This window comes from Narcine bancroftii, chromosome 1 (genome assembly GCF_036971445.1).
Source record: "Narcine bancroftii isolate sNarBan1 chromosome 1, sNarBan1.hap1, whole genome shotgun sequence".
Taxonomy (NCBI): domain Eukaryota; kingdom Metazoa; phylum Chordata; class Chondrichthyes; order Torpediniformes; family Narcinidae; genus Narcine; species Narcine bancroftii.
The window spans coordinates 323,662,096-323,687,120 of record NC_091469.1 but is presented as its reverse complement, the minus strand read 5'-3'; the positions used below and the strand labels follow the sequence as shown (position 1 = coordinate 323,687,120).

The 25,025-nt window shown below is 41.0% G+C and overlaps 2 protein-coding genes across 2 annotated transcripts in view; both read right to left on the bottom strand.

Annotated features, from left to right (window-relative positions):
- The window catches only part of elmo1 (engulfment and cell motility 1 (ced-12 homolog, C. elegans)), a 339,660-nt gene that overhangs the window by 288,000 nt on the left and 26,635 nt on the right, over positions 1-25,025 (bottom strand). The gene's annotated exons all lie outside the window — the stretch shown is intronic.
- rp9 (RP9 pre-mRNA splicing factor) overlaps positions 17,224-25,025 on the bottom strand; it is a 93,949-nt gene continuing 86,147 nt past the window's right edge. Inside the window, exon 6 of the mRNA XM_069907393.1 lies at positions 17,224-17,597. Within this exon, the coding sequence (XP_069763494.1) occupies positions 17,420-17,597 (178 nt within the window). The 3' untranslated portion in view covers positions 17,224-17,419. The remainder of the gene's footprint in view (positions 17,598-25,025) is intronic.

The following is a 25,025-nucleotide window of genomic DNA, read 5'->3' as shown; positions in this document are numbered from 1 at the left end:
AAATTAACTAATGGTTCTCCGTGCAGCCCCACGGTGTGTATTGGCTGAGAACCGTGACCCCCCTATTCGTAATCAGCTTCCGTCAGGGCATAGGAGCGTGTGTCCATTGCTCGCAGTGGGCATTCCTTTTTAAAGTGCCCTTCCTTTTTACAATGAAAACAGATAAGAGGTCCTGTTTCCCAATCTCTCCCAAAATTTCTAGGGGGCACACGTCGTCCCCGGAATCCTCCTCTACTCCTCCACCTGCTGGGGTCCCCACCTCCCCACCCGTGGCTCCCCTCACCGTGTGCAGATGTTGGCCAGTAATCCTTACCTTTTTCGTGATGATCAGCTACTATTCCTTTGACTGTTTGTATTAAAACTTTAGCTTTCCCTTTTTGTTTATCCTCTGCCCTCTGGACAAATGCTCTCTGAGCAATCTGCAGTAGCTGGGTAATTCCTTGCTCGTGCCAATTTTCTGTCTTTTGTAGCTTTCTTCTGATGTCTGGGGCTGAGTTGGTAACAAAACCCGTTAGAACCAATTGTTCCCCTGCTGGAGATTCTATGTCGAGACCCCCATATTGTTGAATTGCCGTGCGCAATCTATTGAGAAATGCAGAGGGGGTCTCCTCGGGACCTTGGGGAACCTCAAAGGCTTTTTTGAAATTCTGTCCTTTGGGGACAGATTCCCTGATTCCTTTGATCAAATTCATCCTGTATTCTTCCATCAGTGTGCGGCCACCACTGGTATTTTTGTCCCAATTAGGTTTTGTGAGGGGGAATTTGACTTCTCCAGGGGTCGCCTCGTGCCCCCCTTGGTGTTCCTTATCCCATACTCTAATGCCTGCCTGTCGGATCATTCCCCGCTCATCTAAGGTAAACAGAGTCTTAAAGATGGATGTTAATTCCTCCCAAGTATACAGGTTTGGTCCAAAAATTGGTCTAACACATCCCTGGGGATCTTCTATCAGGGAGATTAATTCTTTCTTAAAATTACGTACTTCAGGGCTGGTCAGGGGCACATTTACGAACCCAAGACCTTCTCCCAAGGGAACCTCCCGCAGGGGTTGCATCCAGCTGATTTCTGGTTTCTTAGATTTGTGTTCCTGTTCCCTGAGAAGTGAATCGCAGGGTTCTGCCCCTTCTTCCTGAGGGATCTCACGCTGTTCTGAATTACAATGTTCTATCTCTACTGTCAACAGAGGTGGTAATCGAGCGCTTTGTGAGCGAGTCACCATACCACTCCGGTTCTCTTCTTTCTTCTCTAGTGGTGGGGGAGGAGGGGGAGGTGCAGAAGGGTAGGTCATAGGAGGGGAAGGAAAGATAGGAGCCGGCATAGGAGGAACATAAGGTGGAGGGAGGGAATGTAACACATCCCACCCCTGTGATTCAGGGACAAAAGGTTCCTCCTCTCTCTTATCCCTGAGTTCTTTCTCATTCAAAACCAGTTGTTCAATGGGTCCCTTGAGCCAGCAGGCTGCATATTCCCTGCTCTCAACATTGTCTCTCTGGTTTTGATAGAGCCAGATGTTCAAAGCTTGACACATCCATTCATCCTCGGATCCGAACTTTGGCCAGTACACGGAGCTCCCTTTAACCGGGCATTTAACCCATTCAATACAACAATACCTGACCATTGTCAGTTTGTCTTTCCCACGGGTCTTTCCTGTGCCCCACTCAGATAACATCAACCCAAGCGGGCTGTACGTAGCTATCTGGTGTTCACATCCTGAACCAGGACTCTCTTCCTTGCTACTCATTATTCCCATACTTATAAACAAGTAAAATTCCTCTTACCGAGTTCCAGTAGCAATGCTCTAGCGCGCTTCCTCCCGTCGTTTGTTCTCAATGCCTCTTCTCGGATATCACTCGCTTCTTCCACTGACCAGCCACCCGTCGCCCGTGAGTCCAGCTGAATCAGCCGGGGTGCACCTACTCTCGTCGTCGGGGCACTCTGTCAGTGGAGGGAGTGTGATCCCGGACGAGCCCCCATTTGTTAGAAATTAAAGTACCTTTAAAGAAATTGCTCGAGACAAAAATTGAGAACAAAGAACATTTATTACAACAACAATGCAAAGTTGGGTGCTTCCCCTTACCCTGGGAATACACACATACACTAGGGCTCACCCAACTTTTATACGGTCGATTTCAGTATCAGAGTGCCCTCCCCTTACATTCTTCTGCCCCCTGGATGGGTTTGGCATAGGTAATCCTTCCTGCCTACGTGCAGTTTCAGTACACTTGGAGGACCAGGGGGTATCCTGTGGGTGTCCCATCATGTCATTGTCCTTATTCACACCTTCCTGATTCTCGGGGCTACAATCTCTTGGTATGCGGAGTTGACTCATTCTATCTAGGGTTGGCTAATTTCATATGTATAAATCTGTGTAAGGTTAGCTAATTAGATATGTAGGACTTGGTACTTCTATCTAGGGCTAGGAGACCTTTATCTGATCCAGACTACCTCAACTTCCTACATTCTATTGTACCTTACCATTCCTTTTCTTAGTCTTATGGTGGCTCTTGTCACACAGAAGATTCTTATGTTAATCGTGCTGACTCTGCTTTCCTGCATCCTAACCCCCAAGCTCATCCTGTTTGTACTGGTTACAGCCATTAACTGATGAATTTTAGTTTCTTCCATGTTCATAATTATAGATCAATTTTCCCATCTCTCACAAAGGGATAGGCACAAAATTAACTAAGAAACAAAAACTCAAGGTTTTAACCTTTACAACCTGCCTTGACTTAATAATGCATTTTCCAGACATGAGAGGGAACATGAATTACCTTAGTAAAACCACAATGCTGGAAAAACTCAGTTGGTTAAATAGTGTACTTTATCTTTGGCTTGGCTTCATTTTGGGCTTGAGCCCTTCATCAAGGTATGGAAAAATGCCAGCAAGCGCCCGAATAGAAAGGTAAGGGGGGAGGAGCACGGGTGACGTTGATGTAGTTATGAGCCCAAAGCTCCCCAAAACCCAGCAGCAATAGACATTCACCAAGACAAGTGGTTTTTAAAACAAAAGTTGTTTTTATTCAACCTTAAACATGAAAACAGAATCAAACTTTAACTTATCTCTATACTTAATTAACCCCCTTCTAATTCTAAGTGCACGTGTATGCAATGTGTGTGTAAATTTAAGAAAACCTCTTTGGTTCACAGTTCAGTCTCACTTCTCCTTCCAAGTTCTCTGGATGCAGGCAATTCTTATACTGTGCACAGAATTTAACATGTACAAAGTTCACCAGGCTTTGGTGTTCAAAAAGTAAATGTTTACCGCTCAGGAAGGTTCTTGTAGGGTTTGCAGAGAGAGATATTTGTGCTCCAGGATTTCCACAACTGAGGTACCATCATTAGTTACCTCAAGGTCTCGCTGATGAAACTTGCCCCATCAAGGTTTTCCAGATGGTAATCTTTTTCTTCAGACTACTGCAGAGTTCCTTTCTGTTCCTCTTTTTCCAAAAGACAGATAGCACTTCCACCCACCCACTGCTCTGGAACTTTCTGTTTCAAACCAGCTCTTCCTGGCTTGCACTGTTCAGTCTCTTTTCACTGTCGCACACACTAGCTGAGAGTGCTTGTCTTCTCTCCCTCTCTCTCCCTCTCTCTCTCTCTCTCTCTCTTCAACTGAGACTGCCAGAAAGCCCATGTGACTCTCTCACTTGCAAAAACCCCCACCTTCTTTAGCAAACCACAGGAGTTCTCCCCCTTGGTCAAACTGTTGTCTGAGATAAACAAAATCTAGGATTGACCTTTCTGTTAGCACTTTGCAGATAGGTCAGAAGCCTTGTAGTTATCCAATCATCCAGCCTGTCTCCAATTCCAACAATCACCTACTTGTGAAATGTGCATAAAAGTTTCCAAAGATCCTGCAATGTTACTGAATATGAATTCTTCAGTCTTTCAAATAAGATCTGTTTTAAAATGTGGTGTATGCATGTAACCCACTAATCTTACCAAATTCTCCCAATATTTATCCATTACAATGTTAATTTACCTCCTGTGTTTGCAACCATGCTCCTTTCTCCATCCCTCCCCCTTACCCTTTTTATTCGGATGCATGCCAGCATTTTCCCATACCTTGATGACAGGCTCAAGCCCGAAATGTCGATTTTGTATCTTTATCTTTGCTAAATAAAGGACACTGTTTGAACCACTGAGTTTCTCCAATAAATCTGAAATCTAGCAGAAAACCAACAGGTTTCTGGCAGACTAAACCATGCCTTTCATTGAGGTGAGGATCTTCCAGCACCAGTTGATGCTGATCTCAGTCTATATCTCTAGGAAGAGCCAATGGATCACTATAAACCTCTCCCCCTCTTTTATTCTGAGGCTCACTGACCCCCGCCCCCCACATACCAACATTTTCTCATACTTTGATGAAGGGCTCAAGCCCGAAATATCAGTGATGTATCTCTGTCTTTGCTACATAAAGGACACTGTTTGACTTGCTGAGTCTCTCCAGCATTGTGTGTTTTTACTGTAATGTATTTCCTCAGGGTGAATCTCCACAAGTATTCTTGCATCATTTTCCAGACATTCTTGGCAAATGCAACCATGTCTCATCTACATTGCAACACTCAAGAGTAGCATAAGGTGGGAGTGAAACTCTTGACATTTTTGGAAGGATCTGATAGGAAAGGCCCCTCTCTGTCTGCCAAGCCATGATTCGAGCTTTGGTTATGAGTTCTGAAGAACGATTGAAGCAAGCAACTAATATCAAAAAGGATACTAAAAGTTTTTAAAAAGTAAATAAAGGACCGATATGCTGAAAATGATGCTGGAGATATTGCAGAGATCTGAATGAGTATTTTACATCAGTCTTGACTGTGGAAGACATCAGCACAATGCTGGACTTTCAAGGGTGTCAGGGAAGGGTGTAGTCATGATCACCATATAGAAGATGCTTGGGAGGTTGAATGGGCTAAGTCTATGTTGAATGATTTACATTGAATGCATCCTCGGATTCTGAAAAAAATAGCAATAGAGATTGTGGAGGCATTGGTAATGATTGTCCAAGAATCAATAGATTCTGGCCTTGTTCCAGAGGAATGGAAAATTACAAAGATCACACCACAATTTAAAAAGGGACAGAGGCAGCAGAAAGGAAATTATAGACCTGTTTGCCTAACATCGATGGTTGGGAATTTGTTGGAGTTAATAGGATGAGGTTGTGGACAAGATAAGCCTAAGTCTGCATGGTTTCCAGAAGGGAAAATCTTGCCTGACAAACCTACTACGATTTTTTTTGAGGAAACCACAAGCAGGATAGACAAAGGAGATGCAGTGTATGTTGCATATTTGATTTTCAAAAGGCCTTTAATAAGGTGTCACACATGAGGCCTGCTCAACAAGACGAGAGGCCGTGGAATTACAGCAAAGATACTAGCATGGGTAGAACATTGGCTGATCAACAGGAAACAGAGAGTGGGCTTTTATAAGACAACATATTGAATTATTTTGTGATACAAATTTACATTCAATAGAGGATGTTTGTTATTTGAGGTGCATTAAAAGCTTATTTGCAAGGACTTAAAATTACAAAGGCCTCTATGAGAGATATAGATAAATTAGAAAAAGAAATAACAGTATTGGAAAAAGATATTCAAAATCTCTGTCAAAGGATAAACATAGATGTTACAATATAATATAATATTGACCTATAGAACAGAGAAAATGATATTAAGATCTAAACAGAAATATTATGAATTAGGAGAAAGATCTCATGAAGTTTTAGCTTGGCAATTAAAAGCAGAACAGACTTTGAGAATGATTAATGCAGTACATCGATATAATAATAAAGTGACATTTAAACGACAAGAAATAAATGAAACTTTCAGAGAATTTTATGAGAAATAAATATACATCAGAATCATTACAGGATGAAACTATTATAGATAATCATTTGTCACAGTTACCTAGACTAACTGAGATAAATAAAGATTATTTGGACAGACCTGTCACTGAGCAAGAAGTTTAGGAAGCACTTAATTGTTTACAAAATAATAAGTCTCCTGGAGAAGATGGATTTCCTATTGACTTTTATAAAGAATTTAAAGATTAAATAATTCCTTTGTTTATGCAGGTAATAGAACAAACTTTAAGATTGCATATTCTTCCAGAAACTTTTTCCACAATAATAATTAAGGTTATTCCAAAAAAAGATAAGATCCATTAAAACCCGCTTCATATAGACCTATTTCATTGTTAAACATTGATTATAAAATTGTAGCAAAGGTATTAACAAATAGAATGAATGGTTGTCTTCCTGAATGAATAAATATGGATCAAACAGGTTTTGTTAAAAATAGACAAACCTGAAAATATAGTAAGGTTATTAAGAATAATCCATTTAGCACAAAAGAAGAAGGATTCAAGTGCTGCAGTTGCATTGGATGTAGAAAAAACTTTTGATACATTAGAATGGGATATTTTTATTTAAGGTTTTAAGTAGGTTTGGTTTTGGATTTAAGTTTGTAAACTGGATTAGAGCTCTTTATAAAAATACTAAAGCTAAGGATAGATATCAAAATAATTTGATTTGACTAGATAAAATAGGCAGGGATGTCCCTTATCTCCAGCTCTGTTTGCTTTGGCTATAGAACCTCTTGCACAAATGATTCATGTGGACCAACAATTGAAAGGGTTTATGGTAAATCAAACTGAGCATAAAATTAGTTTATTCGCAGATGATGTGTTAATATATTTAAATCAACCACAATTATCATTATAAACAATTGATAGATTATGGAAGAGTTTCAGATTATAAAATAAATTGAGATAAAAGTGAGATAAGGAAATTAGTACAGGATAATTATTCACAATGTCAAAAAGATATTCAATTTAAGTGGACTGATAATGGGATTAAATATTTAGGAATACATATAGATATTTTCTATAAATTAAATTATATTCCATTATTTAAGAAAATAAATGAAGATTTTAAAAAGTGGGCAAATCTACCTATGTGGCAGACCGAATGGCCACACAGCTGGACAGGCAGAATCACCGCAATGAGCGGCCAGCATAGAATGGTGCAGGCACCCCTTCTTTGTCCAGGATAATCCCATGTTTGCAGACCCACGTGGGTTGACGGAGCGCATTGCTTCCCTGCTGGAATGTTGCCAGAGAAACAATGACTCTGCAGCATGCTGACATCACTCCCCTTTATGAGGTGCACTGACATAATTCCCTTTTATGAAGCATGCTGACATCACTCCCCTTTGAGAGGCATGCTGACATCACTCCCTTTTATGAAGCGTGCTGACATCACTCCCATTTGAGAGGCGCACTGACATCACTCCACTTTATGAGGCGCGCTGACATCACTCTCCTTTATGAGGTGCCTGACATCACTCCCCTTTATGAGGTGCCTGACATCACTCCCCTTTATGAGGTGCCTGACATCACTCCCTTTTGTGAGGCGTGTGATTGTTTAAAATAAAAACCAGTTCGTAGTTGACCCTTCCTTGGTAACCTGTGTTTCTTGAGCTCTGCAGTTAGATCCAACTAAATTGGTGACCCCAATGAGTGCTCAATGTCTTTTGAGCCCCAACAGGGAAACATAGTGAGGTGGCCGGCAGTATGGATGCCACTACTGCGCTGCACGCGGTGGCTGTGAAACTGCCCACCTTCTGGACTCACAGACCACATCCATGGATCCAGCGGGCTGAGGTACATTAAGAACAGAACAAATGAAGCCACCAAATTCTGGCATGTAGTTGCCTCATTAGATGAAGATTCTGCTGCCAAGGTAGATGATTTTATCAACATCCTGCCCGATGAGGATCATGTTGTGTGTGCACTCACACAATTAAGTCTTGGAGATGTGATGCTTTCTCATCCCTTACTTCTATTAGACCAATATGGCTACTGACACACAGGGTTATATATATGGAAGGGTGACATCATGACTTGGGTGTCATGATGTCCAGCAGAGGGTGGGCTTATACCCAACACTCTTCCCCATCCACTACCCTGTGCAGTAAATGCTGACTGGACCACAAGTGAGAATTAGAATACATCTCATGAGTAATTAATTATAAAAGGGAAAGTATTTAATAATAATCAGGGCAAATAGTCCTTAAAGCATTCAGGTAGTCCTCTTTCTCTTTTGGACCAGCTCGGGACCCGTAGATAGTTGGGTCAGTGTTCAAGTCGGCGGCAACTGCCCACCTTTGCTGACATTTGGTGACAATTGCCCATCTTCGCTGCTCTCCTGGCTGCGTGTCTCATTTACTGGACTCCTCGGCTCTGCGACCGTCTCTACCCCTACCCTTTCTCTGCCTGAGGGGTGGGATGGTCGGGGCACAACAGGTCTGATTCCACCTACTCCAGCTCATGAGGCAGTTCATGGACCTTAGTATTAGTCAATGCTCGTAATTCGTCAATGTGTCGCTTTCACAATCTATCCCCCACTAGAACAGAATATGAGCAGGGGTGTGATGGTGCACATCATCAGGGCGAACCAGCCCTGCTTATATCACCACGTGATGGGGCAGCATGGGGAAATGGCGTCATCAGAGGTTCCTCTCTGACTCCAGCATCCTTTCCAGCGCACACCCTGGGCACCGATTATGACGTCACAATGCACCAGGTGATTGAGCTCAGGCTGCCCTTATAGGGACATGCTGAATTTGAATAAAATCAGTCGTTAACAACCCTCAATGTGATGGCTGTGTTTCTTCCATTACTCACACCGCCACAGGGGGCTCAATTTTTGTAAGATTACTTCTACCACCCATGGGTCTTTATATTGTCTATAATCTTGTACCAGAACTCCACTTCACTTCCACTGTTCTAGGTGAAGTCTGTGGCGATGCTGATTTTTGCAATCAGAGACCCAGATCTGGATGAATTGTGGAGAACCTGGTCCACAGTTTGTGGCCAAACATTAGTTCTGCTGGGGTGTGCTTTGTGGTAATATGCAGCGTGGTTTCTGTACCCCAATAGAAAATCTGCGATTTTGTGTGTCCAGGAGGCCTCCCCTTTAGCACTTGGGTGATAGGGTGCGGACAAAATATGTCTGATACTGTTGTCGCACATAAATTTTTAAAAATGTTCTGATGTAAATTGAGGCCCACTGTCCGTAACTAATTCATGAGGCAATCTGTAAGTGGCAAAGATAGCTTGTAGACAGTCAATCGTGGTATCTGCTTTGGTGTTTTTCAGCTGTGAAACTACTGGCCATTTGAAGTGTGTGTCCACAGCTATTAGGAAAGTCTCACTCATGAATGGTCCAGCAAAGTCTACATGAATCCGATGCTAGGGTTTGGGTGGCCATTTCCATGGGTCAGCTTCAGCTTGCGGCATTTTTGGCTGCATTGACTGACATACTTTACATTCTCTTACTGTTGTTTCAATGTCTCTGTCTATGGAGGGCCACCAGACATGCATCCAGGCCAGTGCCTTCATTCATGCCATTCTTGGATGGTTGTGGTGCAGTTCTGGAATAATTGTACGGGTACCCATATCCTTCTTTGACTGATAGTTCATGGTGGGTTGTGTGGTAAGGTTTTAGATCTTCTGGAATTATTTCAGATTCAGGTCACCCATTAAGGGTGAAGTATAGGATTTTGCTTAATGTTGCCTCATTTCAGGTTTCCTTTGCGATAATCTGGGCTGTAATGGGCAGTTGTTGAAGTTGTTCTTGGTTATAATTTCTTCTCGTTGTTCTGTCTTGGGTAGCAGCATGCGTGATAAGACATCTGCATGGCTGTTGAGTGTTCCTGGTTTATGTTTTATATCATAGTTATACGCCACTAGTAGCATGGCCCATCTTTGAATGCTGGCCGCAGCTAATACTGGAATACCTTTGTGTGGCCCAGGATTAAACTAAGAGGCTTGTTGTCTGTGATCAGGTTGAATTTTCTTCTGTAAAGATATTGTTGGAATATTTTTACACCAAAAATTATTGCCAATCCTTCTTTTTCTAGTTGGGCGTAATTGTGTTCACTTGTGGTTAATATTCACGAAGCATACGCTACTGGTTGCTCACCTTTTTCTGTGATTTGGGATAGTACCAGTCCTAGTCCTACTGATGAAGCATTCACGGCTAGTGTAACTACTTTACTAGGGTCGTAGTGGATCCTCACCTTATTTATTGATGTTAGTGTTGATATTAGTATTTACTTTAGTTGATCGACTGTGTTTTTAGTTTCTGTGTTCCTATACCACATTTGGTCTTTCTTGAGTAATTGATTCAGCGGGCTGCATAGTGTAGACATATGAGGGATATGTTTTCGGTAGTGATTAACAAGTCCTAGGAAGGACTTGTTGGGTATGGGGCCTTGCGAATGGCTTCTGTTCCTGCTTGATTCATTTGCACCCCCTTGCTGTCAATTGTAAACCCTAAGTATATTACTGAGGGGCACATGAAGACACATTTGTCCTTTCATTATTGTATATTAGCCTGTTGTAGTCTGGTTAAAACCTTTTCAAGGTTTTGTAAGTGTTCCCTGTCATTTTGGCCCATGATGATGATAACATCTAGGTAACACCCAACTGAGAGTCCATGTGGTAATTTGTCTATCGTTTCTTGAAGAATCGCAGGAGCTGCTGAAATTCTGTGGTATGTGTGTGTAGGTGAGTAGTCCCAGATCGGGACTGATTGTCACATATTCCCTTGATTTTTTTTTGTACAATTCTATCTGTTGATATGCTTGTAACCAATCTAGTTTTGTGATTTTTTGCCCTTCATTTAGTGCTTGGAACAATTCTTCGGCCTTGGGCATGGGGTGTTCAGGTATTTTGAGTAATGGATTGATGGTGTCTTTGTAATCGCCGCAAATGCGAATCTCACTGTTTGCTTTTCGTACGGATATGATGGGTACTGCCCAATTGCTGTATTGTATTGGTTCTAATATACCTTCATGTTTTAGTCAGTTTAATTCACCCTCAATTTTCCCTTTCAAAGCAAATAGGACTGTTCTGGCTTTGAAGAATTTTGCTTCTGCGTTATCTTTTAATTGCAGTTTGGCTTGAACACCTTTCATTTTCCCCAATTCTTGTTGGAAAACCACTGAGTGGTTGTTGAGGATTTGGTCGAGTTCTGGCTGGGAGATGTCCATGTGGTTTACATTTAGTATTGAACCGATTCCTAGCCAGTCAAGGGGAATGTGTTGTAGCCAGTTTCTTCCGAAAAGTACTGGTCCCTGGGTAGAGAGAGGGTGTTTTTGGTTGCTGTTGTTTATATTGTACTTGGACCATACATTCTATCTCCTGTAACAGAGTTATTTCAGTTATTTTTACCAGGAGGCATGGTAGCAAGTGTTCCTTTATCTTTCAACCCCCAAAGCCCAGTGAAGATTCATAAATTTTAAATTCTGTGCACAGTATAAGAATTACCTGATACTGGTGAACTTGGTGTAGTGAGTTGTGAGATTGGACTGTGAATCAAATAACTTTTCTGTACTTACATACACATTATGTACATATGAACTTAGAATTAGTAGGGGGTTAAGTTAAGTTCTTCTTCAGCATGATGCTGAACCAAGCCATGAAAGACCTCAACAATAAAGACGCTGTTTACATCCGGTACCGCACGGATGGCAGTCTCTTCAATCTGAGGCGCCTGCAAACTCACACCAAAACACAAGAGCAACTTGTCCGTGAACTACTCTTTGCAGACGATGCTACTTTAGTTGCCCATTCAGAGACAGCTCTTCAGCGCTTGACGTCCTGTTTTACGGAAACTGCCAAAATGTTTGGCCTGGAAGTCAGCCTGAAGAAAACTGAGGTCCTCCATCAGCCAGCTCCCCACCATGACTACCAGCCCCCCCCACATCTCCTTCGGGCACACAAAACTCAAAACGGTCAACCAGTTTACCTATCTCGGCTGCATCATTTCATCGGATGCAAGGATCAACAACGAGATAGACAACAGACTCGCCAAGGCAAATAGCACCTTTGGAAGACTACACAAAAGCGTCTGGAAAAACAACCAACTGAAAAACCTCACAAAGATTAGCGTATACAGAGCCGTTGTCATACCCACACTTCTGTTCGGCTCCGAATCATGGGTCCTCTACCAGCATTACCTATGGCTCCTATAACGCTTGCACCAGTGTTGTCTCCGCTCCATCCACAACATTCGTTGGAGCGACTTCATCCCTAACATCAAAGTACTCGAGATGGCAGAGGCCGACAGCATCCAATCCACGCTGCTGAAGATCCAACTGCACTGGGTAGGTCACGTCTCCAGAATGGAGGACCATCGCCTTCCCAAGATCGTGTTATATGGCGAGCTCTCCACTGGCCACCGTGACAGAGGTGCACCAAAGAAGAGGTACAAGGACTGCCTAAAGAAATCTCTTGGTGCCTGCCACATTGACCACCGCCAGTGGGCTGATATCACCTCAAACCGTGCATTTTGGCGCCTCACAGTTCGGCGGGCAGCAACCTCCTTTGAATTAGACCGCAGAGCCCACCTCACTGACAAAAGACAAAGGAGGAAAAACCCAACACCCAACCCCAACCAACCAATTTTCCCCTGCAACTGCTGCAACCGTGTCTGCCTGTCCCGCATCGGACTTGTCAGCCACAAGCAAGCCTGCAGCTGACGTGGACATTTACCCCTCCATAAATCTTCGTCTGCGAAGCCAAGCCAAAGAAAAAGTTAAGTTAATAGTAGTAATAAGTTAAAGTTTGATCTGGTTTTTATGTTTAAAGAAAATTAAAGTAAATTGTTTAAGTAACCATTTGTCAGTGAATTTCTATTGTTGCTGGGTTTTGGGCCCATCACATTTGTTTTTTTAAACCTTTATTTTTTAATAATACATACAAAAAATAAATTTTACAAAAAATACAGTAAAATACTACTGATACATTTTAACCCTCATCCCCCTCCTGCTGCCCGCTACTCCCTCCCATAATCCACTTATACAGATCTTTATATACCTAAGGAGTCAAAAAAAATATACAAAGAATATAAATGCTGTGGAGTGTATTACATCCTTAACAGCAATAATTAAAAAATCATTTTAAAAAATGCTTGTAAACTATATCTAACCCCATACATTTCAAATAAGGAGTCCAGATTTTAATAAGAAAAAGAATTATTATGTAAATTACATGTTATTTTTCCTAAATGAATACAGGATCTTAACTCAGAATGCCATCTTTGAATATTCAATTCCACATCATTCTTCAAGTAACTGCAATACATTTCCGGGCTACTGACAAGGCTAGCTGAATAAATGCCATTTGAAATTTCTCAAGTCTTAAACCAGTTGTTAAGGTTGTAAAATACCTCAGTAAAAAAAGTAATGGATCCAAAGTAAATTTAAGGTTAAATAAACCTTCCAAAAACTCCATAATTCTCTGCCAAAAAGGTTTAACTTTTTCACAAAACCAAACTGAATGTAAAAAGGTACCTACTTGCTTTCCACAATGAAAACACAAATCTGATGAAATAAAACCATATCTTTTTAATTTCTCAGGAGTCAAATATAACTGATCTAAAAAATTATAATTTACTATACTGTATCTCACATTAATTCATTTAGTTACACTATCTTTACACATAGTCATCCATTTTTCCAAAGATAACAATATCGATAAATCCTCTTCCCATTTATTTTTTGTTTTATATAAATCTGATTTAATCATTTTTTCTTGTAATAAAGCATACATTTCAGAAATAAATCATTTTCTTGATACACCCTCAATTAAAATTATAAAATTAGATTTTTTAGGTAACCTCAACTCACGTCCAAAATTATCCAATAACATAGCACGCACTTGATAATATGCAAACAAGGAATTAGGTAATATTCCAAATTTTTCCTAAATTCAAGCAAAAGAAAAGAGCTGGCCTCATTCAAAACAATCTTCCACAATTTAATACCCTTTAAGTCCCAAATTTTCAATCAATAATTATTTACTGAAAAAGGGAGTAATTTATTTTGAAACAATGGTGTCTTAGCTGAAAATTTGCCTTTAGTACCTATAATTTGATTTCTATCATACCATATCTTCATCAAATGTCTCAATACTGGTACATTATAGCTTTGTAAAAGAGAAAGGTTCCACTTATAAATAAATTGATTGATAGAAAATTCACCAATTTGTGCTAACTCATCTTTATCCCAAATTGGGGGTTGATCTATGTCAAATATTCTATTAATAAACTTTAATTGAGCAGCTTCATAATAATTCTGAAAATGCGGTAGTTGAAGTCCACCTAATGCATACTTCCAAGTCAATTTTTGTAAAGACACTCTAGCTAATTTACTTTTCCATAAAAATAATCACACTACCACATTTAAATCTTTAAAGAAAACTTTTGGAAGTACACAAGGAATAGACTGAAAATGATATTGAATACGTGGAAAAATATTCATTTTAATACAATTTACTCATCCTTTCAGAGTTAATGGTAAATCAGATTTAATTTTTTTTATTAAAGGTACATAATTCAATTTATATAAATTTTGATATTCAACATCAACTATTACTCCTAAATATTTAATTTTATTAGTCCATCGAAACCGTGTAAATTGTTTACAATCTAATAATCCTCATTTGAAATCGGTAATATTTCACTTTTATCCCAATTAACATTATATCCTGACATTTCTCCATACTGTTCCAAATGAAAATGGATCCTTTCCAAAGATTCTTTAGGATGCTTAAATAAATTAACACATAATTCATAAACAAATTAACCTTATATTCCTCATTACCAATGTTAAATCCCTGAATAATATTATTCTGTCTCATAGCTTGGGTTAGTGGTTCAATGACCAAAATAAATAAAGCTGACAACAATGAACAACCTTGCCTTGTTGATCTAGTCAAATTAAATGAAGATGAAATTTGTCAATTAGTCATCACCCTAGCCAATGGATTTTTATATAAAGCCTTCACCTAACCAGTAAAGAATGGTCCAAATTTAAATTTTTCCAACACTTTAAATAAAAAATTCCACTCTACCTGATCAAAAGCTTTTTCAGCATCTAGTGGTTGGTTGGATTGTTTCTTTGATGCATTAATTAATGTAATTAATTTAACAATATTATCTGCTGAATAGTGATTTTTAATAAAACCTGCTTGATCAACATGAATTAACTGTGGTTAAAACTTCATAAGTCTATTAGATAACATCTTAGCTACAATTTTACAATCAACATATAGTAAAGAAATTGGTCTATATGAAGCCACTTTCAAAGGATATCTATCCTTCTTAGGAATGACAGTAATCAACTCTGGGGATTCACCTATTTCTGTAGTTTGCTTTAATACTTCCATAAATACCAGCAGTAATAAATCATGAAATTCTTTATAAAACTCTAAATAAACCCATCCTCTCCTGGAGATTTCCCACCCGACATAGTTTGTAAAACATTCAACCTCCAAATCAGTAAAAAAAATCTAACTCCTGTATTTCTTTTTCCTTTAAAGGTATTAAATCTAAATTAGTCAAAAAAGACTCAATCTGATTATCATTTTGAACCCCTCCAGAAGTATATAATTCTTGATAAAAAAGACAAAACTCTTGATTGATTTCTTGAGGTTTATATGTAATTGCTGGTTTATTTCCTTATCACATTTATTGTCCTAGATGCCTGCTCTGTCTTCAATTCCCAAGCTAATACCTTATGTGCATGTTCCTCCAATTCATAATAGCGTTGCTTAGATCTCTGTATTAACTTCTCATACTTATATGTCTGTAAAGTATTATATCGCAATTTCAATTTCATTAATTGAACTTTTTTTTATCTTCAGTCGAATTTCATTGTAACTTCTTTTCTAAAGTATCAATCTCCTTTTCCAAATAAGATTTTCTGTAGTATATTGCCTTTCAACTTTAGTAGAATAACTAAGAATCTGCCCTCTTAAGTAAACCTTTAAAATTTCCCACAAAGTAAATTTACTTTGTACTGATTTTTCATTTATTTGTAAAAATATCTTAATATTTTCCCTAATATATTCAATAAACTGTAATTATTTTCACAACATTGTGTTAAATCTCCAATGATAAGCTGTTTGAAACATTTCAGGACTAAGACCAGAAATTAATAGTAAAGAATGGTCGGACAAAATCCTACTTTTGTAATCAGCCTAAGTAATCCTACCTTGTGATTGTACCGATATTAAAAATAAATCAATTCTAGAATAAGAATCATGTCTTGCCAAGTAAAATGAAAAATTTTTCTCAGTCGGAGAAAAATCTCAATTAAATTTAAGTCCTTCATCATTTCTACCAAATTTTTTGCCATTTTAGTTTTCTTCAGTGTTTTTGGAGATTTATCCAACAAGGGATGTAAACAACAATTAAAATCTCCCCCTACTAAAATATTTTCATTTGCTTAATTCAGTCCCAGGAATGTTTGAGCTACAAACTCTTCATCATCCACTCTGGGAGAATGGAAATGGGAATGGGAAGAAGATGCTGGAACTTCAGCTGATTGAAATAGAAGATGATGAACACAGACTGGAATCTGTGAGTTAAATGTGAAGATTTTATTTGTATTTGATTAGAAAAATTTGGTTGGGGGAAGGTGGATAACTGTGCTGCTTCTCAAGTCATCTGCCACTTGCGGTAAACCGCACCCGGTCAATTGAGGGAAATACAACACCTGTTGTAGTTTTTTTTAGGGTTTTTTTGGTTTTTTTTTGTGTTATATTTTGGTTAGTTGGGGGTTATATATATTAAAGGCTTTTTTTTAAATTTTGAGCATTTTTTTAAAAAAGAAAGAAGCCTTTGTTTTTTTTAATTGTGACTACTGTGTGAGGAGCTATTTTTGAAGATATATATTATGACTAGTTTAAATTTTGCTACTTTTAATGTTAAAGGGTTTAATAACCCAGTTAAATGGGAAAGAGTTTTAATTTAAGAAGATGAAGGCTGATATTGCTTTTTTACAGGAAACTCATTTGACAGAGAAAGAACACTTGAAATTGAAAAGGGATTGGGTTGGACATGTAATTTTGTCTTCATTTAATTCTAAAGTGAGAGGTGTGGCTATTTTAGTGCACAAAAACTTGCCTTTCACTTTAGAATCATTTTCCAATAATGCTGGTAGAGTACTAATTGTTAATTGACAAGTTATTTCTGAATTTTGGACCTTGATGAATGTTTATGCTCCTAATATGTACGATGAAGAATTTGTAGCTCAAACATTTCTGGGACTGAATCAAGCACCGTCACTTTTGTTTATTCATCGTTATGAAAATCTTAATGTGAAGTTATGCAAAATGTTTATCCATTTTATCAATAAATTAAAGCTACATAAAGCTGCATCAACAAAGTTTGGTTTATTGGATTAATAAGATAGTAATTCAGAATATCATTCTCACATTTCCTTGAAGATGACACATATTGAAATTAGGAAACACTAGAACCTGGAAAGTGTCATCTATGTTCTGATGGGAGCAGTTGAAAGATGCTGTGTACAGGGTGGTAGGGGCCCTGAATGATTTTCTGTACCCTCTTCAGACAATGATCCAGGAAGATGACATCAATGGGGGGGGGGGGGGGGAGGGGGAGAAGGAGACTCCAGTGTTCTTCTCTGCCACTTTTAGGGTTCTGTGAATTAACCTCTGATCCATTTCTCTGCAGCAGCCATACCACTCTGTGATGCAGCCAGCCAGGACACTCGCAATAGAGCTTCTGTAGAAATAAAAACAATGCTGGAGAAACTCAGCAGGTTAAACAGGATCCTTTATATATCAAAGATGAATATATATAACCAAGATTTCAGGCTTCAGGCCTTCATCAAGGTATAGAAAAATGTTGGCACGTGTCCAAACAAAAAAGTAAGGGGAGGGGCATGGTCCCAAAGGCAGGATGTAATAGGTGGAGAAGAGAAGGAAGGCACAGCAGTAAGCAAGGGGAGGAGAGATGGCTAGGTGAATAGAGATGGAAGGAGGTGAAGAGCTGAGGGAAAATAGATAGAGCTAAGGTGCTCAGTGAAGCAATCTTCTAATCTACGCTCTGTCTCTTTGTCAAAGGTTGACATAATAGTGGCCGGTAGCCTTGCCCGCTTCGGTCTTCTAAGCAAGTGCAGTCCCTGTTGCACCTTTCTGAGAAGTGAGGAGATGTGTGTCCATGATAGGTCACTAGTCAAGTGAACTCCAAGGAACTTAGTGCTCTCCACTCTATCTATGACAGTTCTTTTTAAAAATATTTTATTTTAAATCGACACATTTATGACAATTAATAAAACCATTAAATCACACTAATATAGAACTTAATATATGTTGATTTATTTATAAATAAATAAATAAAGAGAAAAGAAAAAAGAAAAAAACCCATATAACCCCCAACTAATCCCTTCCCCTTGCTACATCTCACTAAAAACTAATACCTAAAATATATATAACATAGTTATATATTGAAATGGATTGCTTCAGATCCCAAAAACAATATTAAAAAAAATCCCATCACTCATTTTCAGGGAAGACTTCATTGGTTTGGAGGATTTGAAATAACTATTTATAATCTTAATCCCATTGTTCGAGCATACAGGCTCCAAATCTGTAAAAATGCAGAGTATTTACCCCTCAAATTGTATGTAATTTTTTCTAATGAAATACAACTTTGAACCTCTGTTTGCCATCTTCCTAATGTTAAGAAACATCTGATTTTCAAGGTTCAGCAATACACTTCCTTGCTATCACCAAAACTAATTTAATAAATTTCAATTGAAAATCTGATAAAGACAATTTAGGAGTTATATTCTCAAAATTTCCCATCAACAATAATTCGGGATTTAACGGAAAAACAACACCAGTAACTCGTAAACATTTACGAATGGAAATCCAAAAAGGTTTAACCTTTCATTCAGATCTGTAGAATGGATAAAAGTTCCAATATCTTCTCCACATCTAAAACACTGATTCAATATATTCGATTTCCATCTATTCAATTTCTGAGGCGTAATATACAATCGGTGTAAAAAATTATAATGAAGTGATGCGGTGGACTGAGTGGCCGCACAGCTGGACAAGCAGAATTGTTGCACTGAGTGGCCGGCACAGAATGGCATGGACTCCCCTGCTTTGCCCAGGAGAAGGCCACATTTGCAGACCCGCGTGGTTTAACGGAGCGCGTTATTTCCCTGTTGGCATGTTTCCAAAGAGACAATGACTCTGCAGCATGCTAACTTCACACCCCTTTATGAGGCACACTGACATCACTCTCATTTATGAGGTGCCCTGACATCACTCCCCTTTATGAAGCACACTGACATCACTCCACTTTGTGAGGAATGCTGACATCACACCCCTTTATGAGGCACAATGACATCACTCCCCTTTATGAAGCATGCTAACATCACTCCCTTTTATGAAGCACGCTGACATCATTCCCCTTTATGAAGCGCACTGATACCACTCCCCTTTAGGAAGCACACTGACATAACTCCCCTTTATGAGATGCCCTGACATCATTCCCCTTTATGAAGCATGCTGACATCACTCTCATTTAAGAGGTGCCCTGACATCACTCCCCTTTATGAAGCACACTGACAATCACACCTCTTTATGAAGCACACTGACATCACTCCCCTTTGTGAGGTGCCCTGACATCGCTCCCCTTTATGAAGCACACTGACATCACTCCCCTTTGTGAGGAATGCTGACATCACACCCCTTTATAAGGTGCCATGACATCAGTCCCCTTTATGAAGCACACTGACATCACTCTCCTTTATGAGGTGCCCTGACATCACTCCCCTTTATGAAGCACACCAACATCAGTCCTCTTTATGAAGCACACTGACATCACTCCCCTTTGTGAGGAATGCTGACATCACACCCCTTTATGAGGGGTGCTGACATCACTCCCTTTAATGAAGCGCGCTGATATCACTCCCCTTCAGGAAGCACACTGACATAACTCCCCTTTATGAGATGCCCTGACATCATTCCCCTTTATGAAGCACACTGACATCACTCCCCTCTATGAAGCACCCTGACATCACTCCTCTTTATGAAGCACACTGACATCACTCCCCTTTATGAGGTGGACTGACATCACTCCCCTTTATGAAGCACACTGACATCACTCCCCTTTGTGAGGAATGCTGACAATACACCCCTTTATGAGGTGCCCTGACATCACTCTGCTTTATGAGGGGTGCTGACATCACTCCCTTTATGAAGCGCACTGATATCACTCCCCTTCAGGAAGCCCACTGACATAACTCCCCTTTATGAGATGCCCTGACATCATTCCCCTTTATGAAGCATGCTGACATCACTCCCATTTATAAGGTGCCATGACATCACTCCCCTTTATGAAGCACACTGACATCACTCTCCTTTATGAGGTGCCCTGACATCACTCCCCTTTATGAAGCACACCAACATCAGTCCTCTTTATGAAGCACACTGACATCACTCCCCTTTGTGAGGAATGCTGACATCACACCCCTTTATGAGGGGTGCTGACATCACTCCCTTTAATGAAGCGCGCTGATATCACTCCCCTTCAGGAAGCACACTGACATAACTCCCCTTTATGAGATGCCCTGACATCATTCCCCTTTATGAAGCATGCGGACATCACTCTCATTTATAAGGTGCCATGACATCACTCCCCTTTATGAAGCACACTGACATCACTCCCCTTTGTGAGGAATGCTGACATCACACCCCTTTATAAGGTGCCATGACATCACTCCCCTTTATGAAGCACACTGACATCACTCCCCTTTATGAAGCACACTGACATCACTCCTCTTTATGAAGCACACTGACATCACTCCCCTTTATGAGGTGGACTGACATCACTCCCCTTTATGAAGCACACTGACATCACTCCCCTTTGTGAGGAATGCTGACAATACACCCCTTTATGAGGTGCCCTGACATCACTCCGCTTTATGAGGGGTGCTGACATCACTCCCTTTAATGAAGCGCACTGATATCACTCCCCTTCAGGAAGCCCACTGACATAACTCCCCTTTATGAGATGCCCTGACATCATTCCCCTTTATGAAGCATGCTGACATCACTCCCATTTATAAGGTGCCATGACATCACTCCCCTTTATGAAGCACACTGACATCACTCCCCTTTGTGAGGAATGCTGACATCACACCCCTTTATAAGGTGCCATGACATCACTCCCCTTTATGAAGCACACTGACATCACTACCCTTTGTGAGGAATGCTGACATCACAACCCTTTATAAGGTGCCATGACATCACTCCCCTTTATGAAGCACACTGACATCACTCCCCTCTATGAGGTGCCCTGACATCACTCCACTTTATGAAGCACACTGACATCACTCCCCTTTATGAAGCACACTGACATCACTCCCCTTTATGAGGTGCCCTGACATCACTCCCATTTATGAGGGGTGCTGACATCACTCCCTTTAATGAAGCGTACTGATATCACTCCCCTTCAGGAAGCACACTGACATAACTCCCCTTTATGAGATGCCCTGACATCATACCCCTTTATGAAGCATGCTGACATCACTCTCATTTATAAGGTGCCATGACATCACTCCCCTTTATGAAGCACACTGACATCACTCCCCTTTGTGAGGAATGCTGACATCACACCCCTTTATAAGGTGCCATGACATCACTCCCCTTTATGAAGCACACTGACATCACTCCCCTTTGTGACGTGCCCTGACATCACTCCCCTTTATGAAGCACACTGACATCACTCCTCTTTATGAAGCACACTGACATCACTCCCCTTTATGAGGTGCTCTGACATCACTCTCCTTTATGATACACACTGACATCACTCCCCTTTATGAAGCACACTGACATCACTCCCCTTTGTGAGGAATGCTGACATCACACTCCTTTATAAGGTGCCATGACATCACTCCCCTTTATGAAGCATGCTGACATCACTCCCCTTTGTGAAGAATGCTGACAATACACCCCTTTATGAGGTGCCCTGACATCACTCCCCTTTATGAGGGGTGCTGACATCACTCCCTTTAATGAAGCGCACTGATATCACTCACCTTCAGGAAGCCCACTGACATAACTCCCCTTTATGAGATGCCCTGACATCATTCCCCTTTATGAAGCATGCTGACATCACTCTCATTTATAAGGTGCCATGACATCACTCCCCTTTATGAAGCCCACTGACATCACTCCCCTTTATGAAGCACACTGACATCACTCCCCTCTATGACGTGCCCTGACATCACTCCCCTTTATGAAGTACACTGACATCACTCCTCTATATGAAGCACACTGACATCACTCCCCTTTGTGAGGAATGCTGACATCACACCCTTTTATGAGGTGCCCTGACATCACTCACCTTTATGAAGCATGCTGACATCACTCTAATTTATAAGGTGCCATGACATCACTCCCCTTTATGAAGCACACTGACATCACTCCCCTTTGTGAGGAATGCTGACATCACACCCCTTTATAAGGTGCCATGACATCACTCCCCTTGATGAAGCACACTGACATCACTCCCCTTTGTGAGGTGCCCTGACATCACTCCCCTTTATGAAGCACACTGACATCACTCCTCTTTATGAAGCACACTGACATCACTCCCCTTTATGAGGTGCCCTGACATCACTCCCCTTTATGAAGCACACTGACATCACTCCCCTTTATGAAGCACACTGACATCACTCCCCTTTGTGAGGAATGCTGACATCACACCCCTTTATGAGGTGCCATAACATCACTCCCCTTTATGAAGCACACTGACATCACTCCCCTCTATGAAGCACCCTGACATCACTCCTCTTTATGAAGCACACTGACATCACTCCCCTTTATGAAGCACACTGACATCACTCCTCTTTATGAAGCACACTGACATCACTCCCCTTTGTGAGGAATGCTGACATAACACCCCTTTATGAGGGGTGCTGACATCACTCCCTTTAATGAAGCGTACTGATATCACTCCCCTTCAGGAAGCACACTGACATAACTCCCCTTTGTGAGGAATGCTGACATCACACCCCTTTATGAGGTGCCCTGACATCACTCCCCTTTATGAGGGGTGCTGACATCACTCCCTTTAATGAAGCGCACTGATATCACTCCCCTTCAGGAAGCACACTGACATAACTCCCCTTTGTGAGGAATGCTGACATCACACCCCTTTATAAGGTGCCATGACATCACTCCCCTTTATGAAGCACACTGACATCACTCCCCTTTGTGAGGAATGCTGACATCACACCCCTTTATAAGGTGCCATGACATCACTCCCCTTTATGAAGCACACTGACATCACTCCCCTCTATGACGTGCCCTGACATCACTCCCCTTTATGAAGCACACCAACATCAGTCCTCTTTATGAAGCACACTGACATCACTCCCCTTTGTGTGGAATGCTGACATCACACCCCTTTATGAGGTGCCCTGACATCACTCCCCTTTATGAGGGGTGCTGACATCACTCCCTTTAATGAATCGCACTGATATCACTCCCCTTCAGGAAGCACACTGACATAACTCCCCTTTATGAGATGCCCTGACATCATTCCCCTTTATGAAGCATGCTGACATCACTCTCATTTATAAGGTGCCATGACATCACTCCCCTTTATGAAGCACACTGACATCACTCCCCTTTGTGAGGTGCGCTGACATCACTCCCCTTTATGAAACACACTGACATCACTCCCCTTTATGAGGTGCCCTGACATCACTCCCCTTTATGAAGCACACTGACATCACTCCCCTTTGTGAGGAATGCTGACATCACACGCCTTTATGAGGTGCCCTGACTTCACTCCCCTTTATGAGGGGTGCTGACATCACTCCCTTTAATGAAGCGCACTGATATCACTCCCCTTCAGGAAGCACACTGACATAACTCCCCTTTATGAGATGCCCTGACATCATACCCCTTTATGAAGCATGCTGACATCACTCTCATTTATAAGGTGCCATGACATCACTCCCCTTTATGAAGCACACTGACATCACTCCCCTTTGTGAGGAATGCTGACATCACACCCCTTTATAAGGTGCCATGACATCAATCCCCTTTATGAAGCACACTGACATCACTCGCCTCTATGAGGTGCCCTGACATCACTCCCCTTTATGAAGCACACTGACATCACTCCCCTTTGTGAGGAATGCTGACATCACACCCCTTTATAAGGTGCCATGACATCACTCCCCTTTATGAAGCACACTGACATCACTCCCCTTTGTGAGGTGCGCTGACATCACTCCCCTTTATGAAGCCCACTGACATCACTCTCCTTTATGTGGTGCCCTGACATCACTCCCCTTTATGAAGCACACCAACATCAGTCCTCTTTATGAAGCACACTGACATCACTCCCCTTTGTGAGGAATGCTGACATCACACCCCTTTATGAGGGGTGCTGACATCACTCCCTTTAATGAAGCGCGCTGATATCACTCCCCTTCAGGAAGCACACTGACATAACTCCCCTTTATGAGATGCCCTGACATCATTCCCCTTTATTGAGCATGCAGACATCACTCTCATTTATAAGGTGCCATGACATCACTCCCCTTTATGAAGCACACTGACATCACTCCCCTTTGTGAGGAATGCTGACATCACACCCCTTTATAAGGTGCCATGACATCACTCCCCTTTATGAAGCACACTGACATCACTCCCCTTTGTGACGTGCCCTGACATCACTCCCCTTTATGAAGCACACTGACATCACTCCTCTTTATGAAGCACACTGACATCACTCCCCTTTATGAGGCACTGACATCACTCCCCTTTATGAAGCACAGTGACATCACTCCCCTTTGTGAGGAATGCTGACATCACACCCCTTTATAAGGTGCCATGACATCACTCCCCTTTATGAAGCACACTGACATCACTTCCCTTTGTGAGGTGCGCTGACATCACTCCTCTTTATGAAGCACACTGACATCACTCCCCTTTATGAAGTACACTGACATCACTCCTCTTTATGAAGCACACTGACATCACTCCCCTTTGTGAGGAATGCTGACATCACACCCTTTTATGAGGTGCCCTGACATCACTCCCCTTTATGAAGCATGCTGACATCACTCTCATTTATAAGGTGCCATGACATCACTCCCCTTTATGAAGCACACTG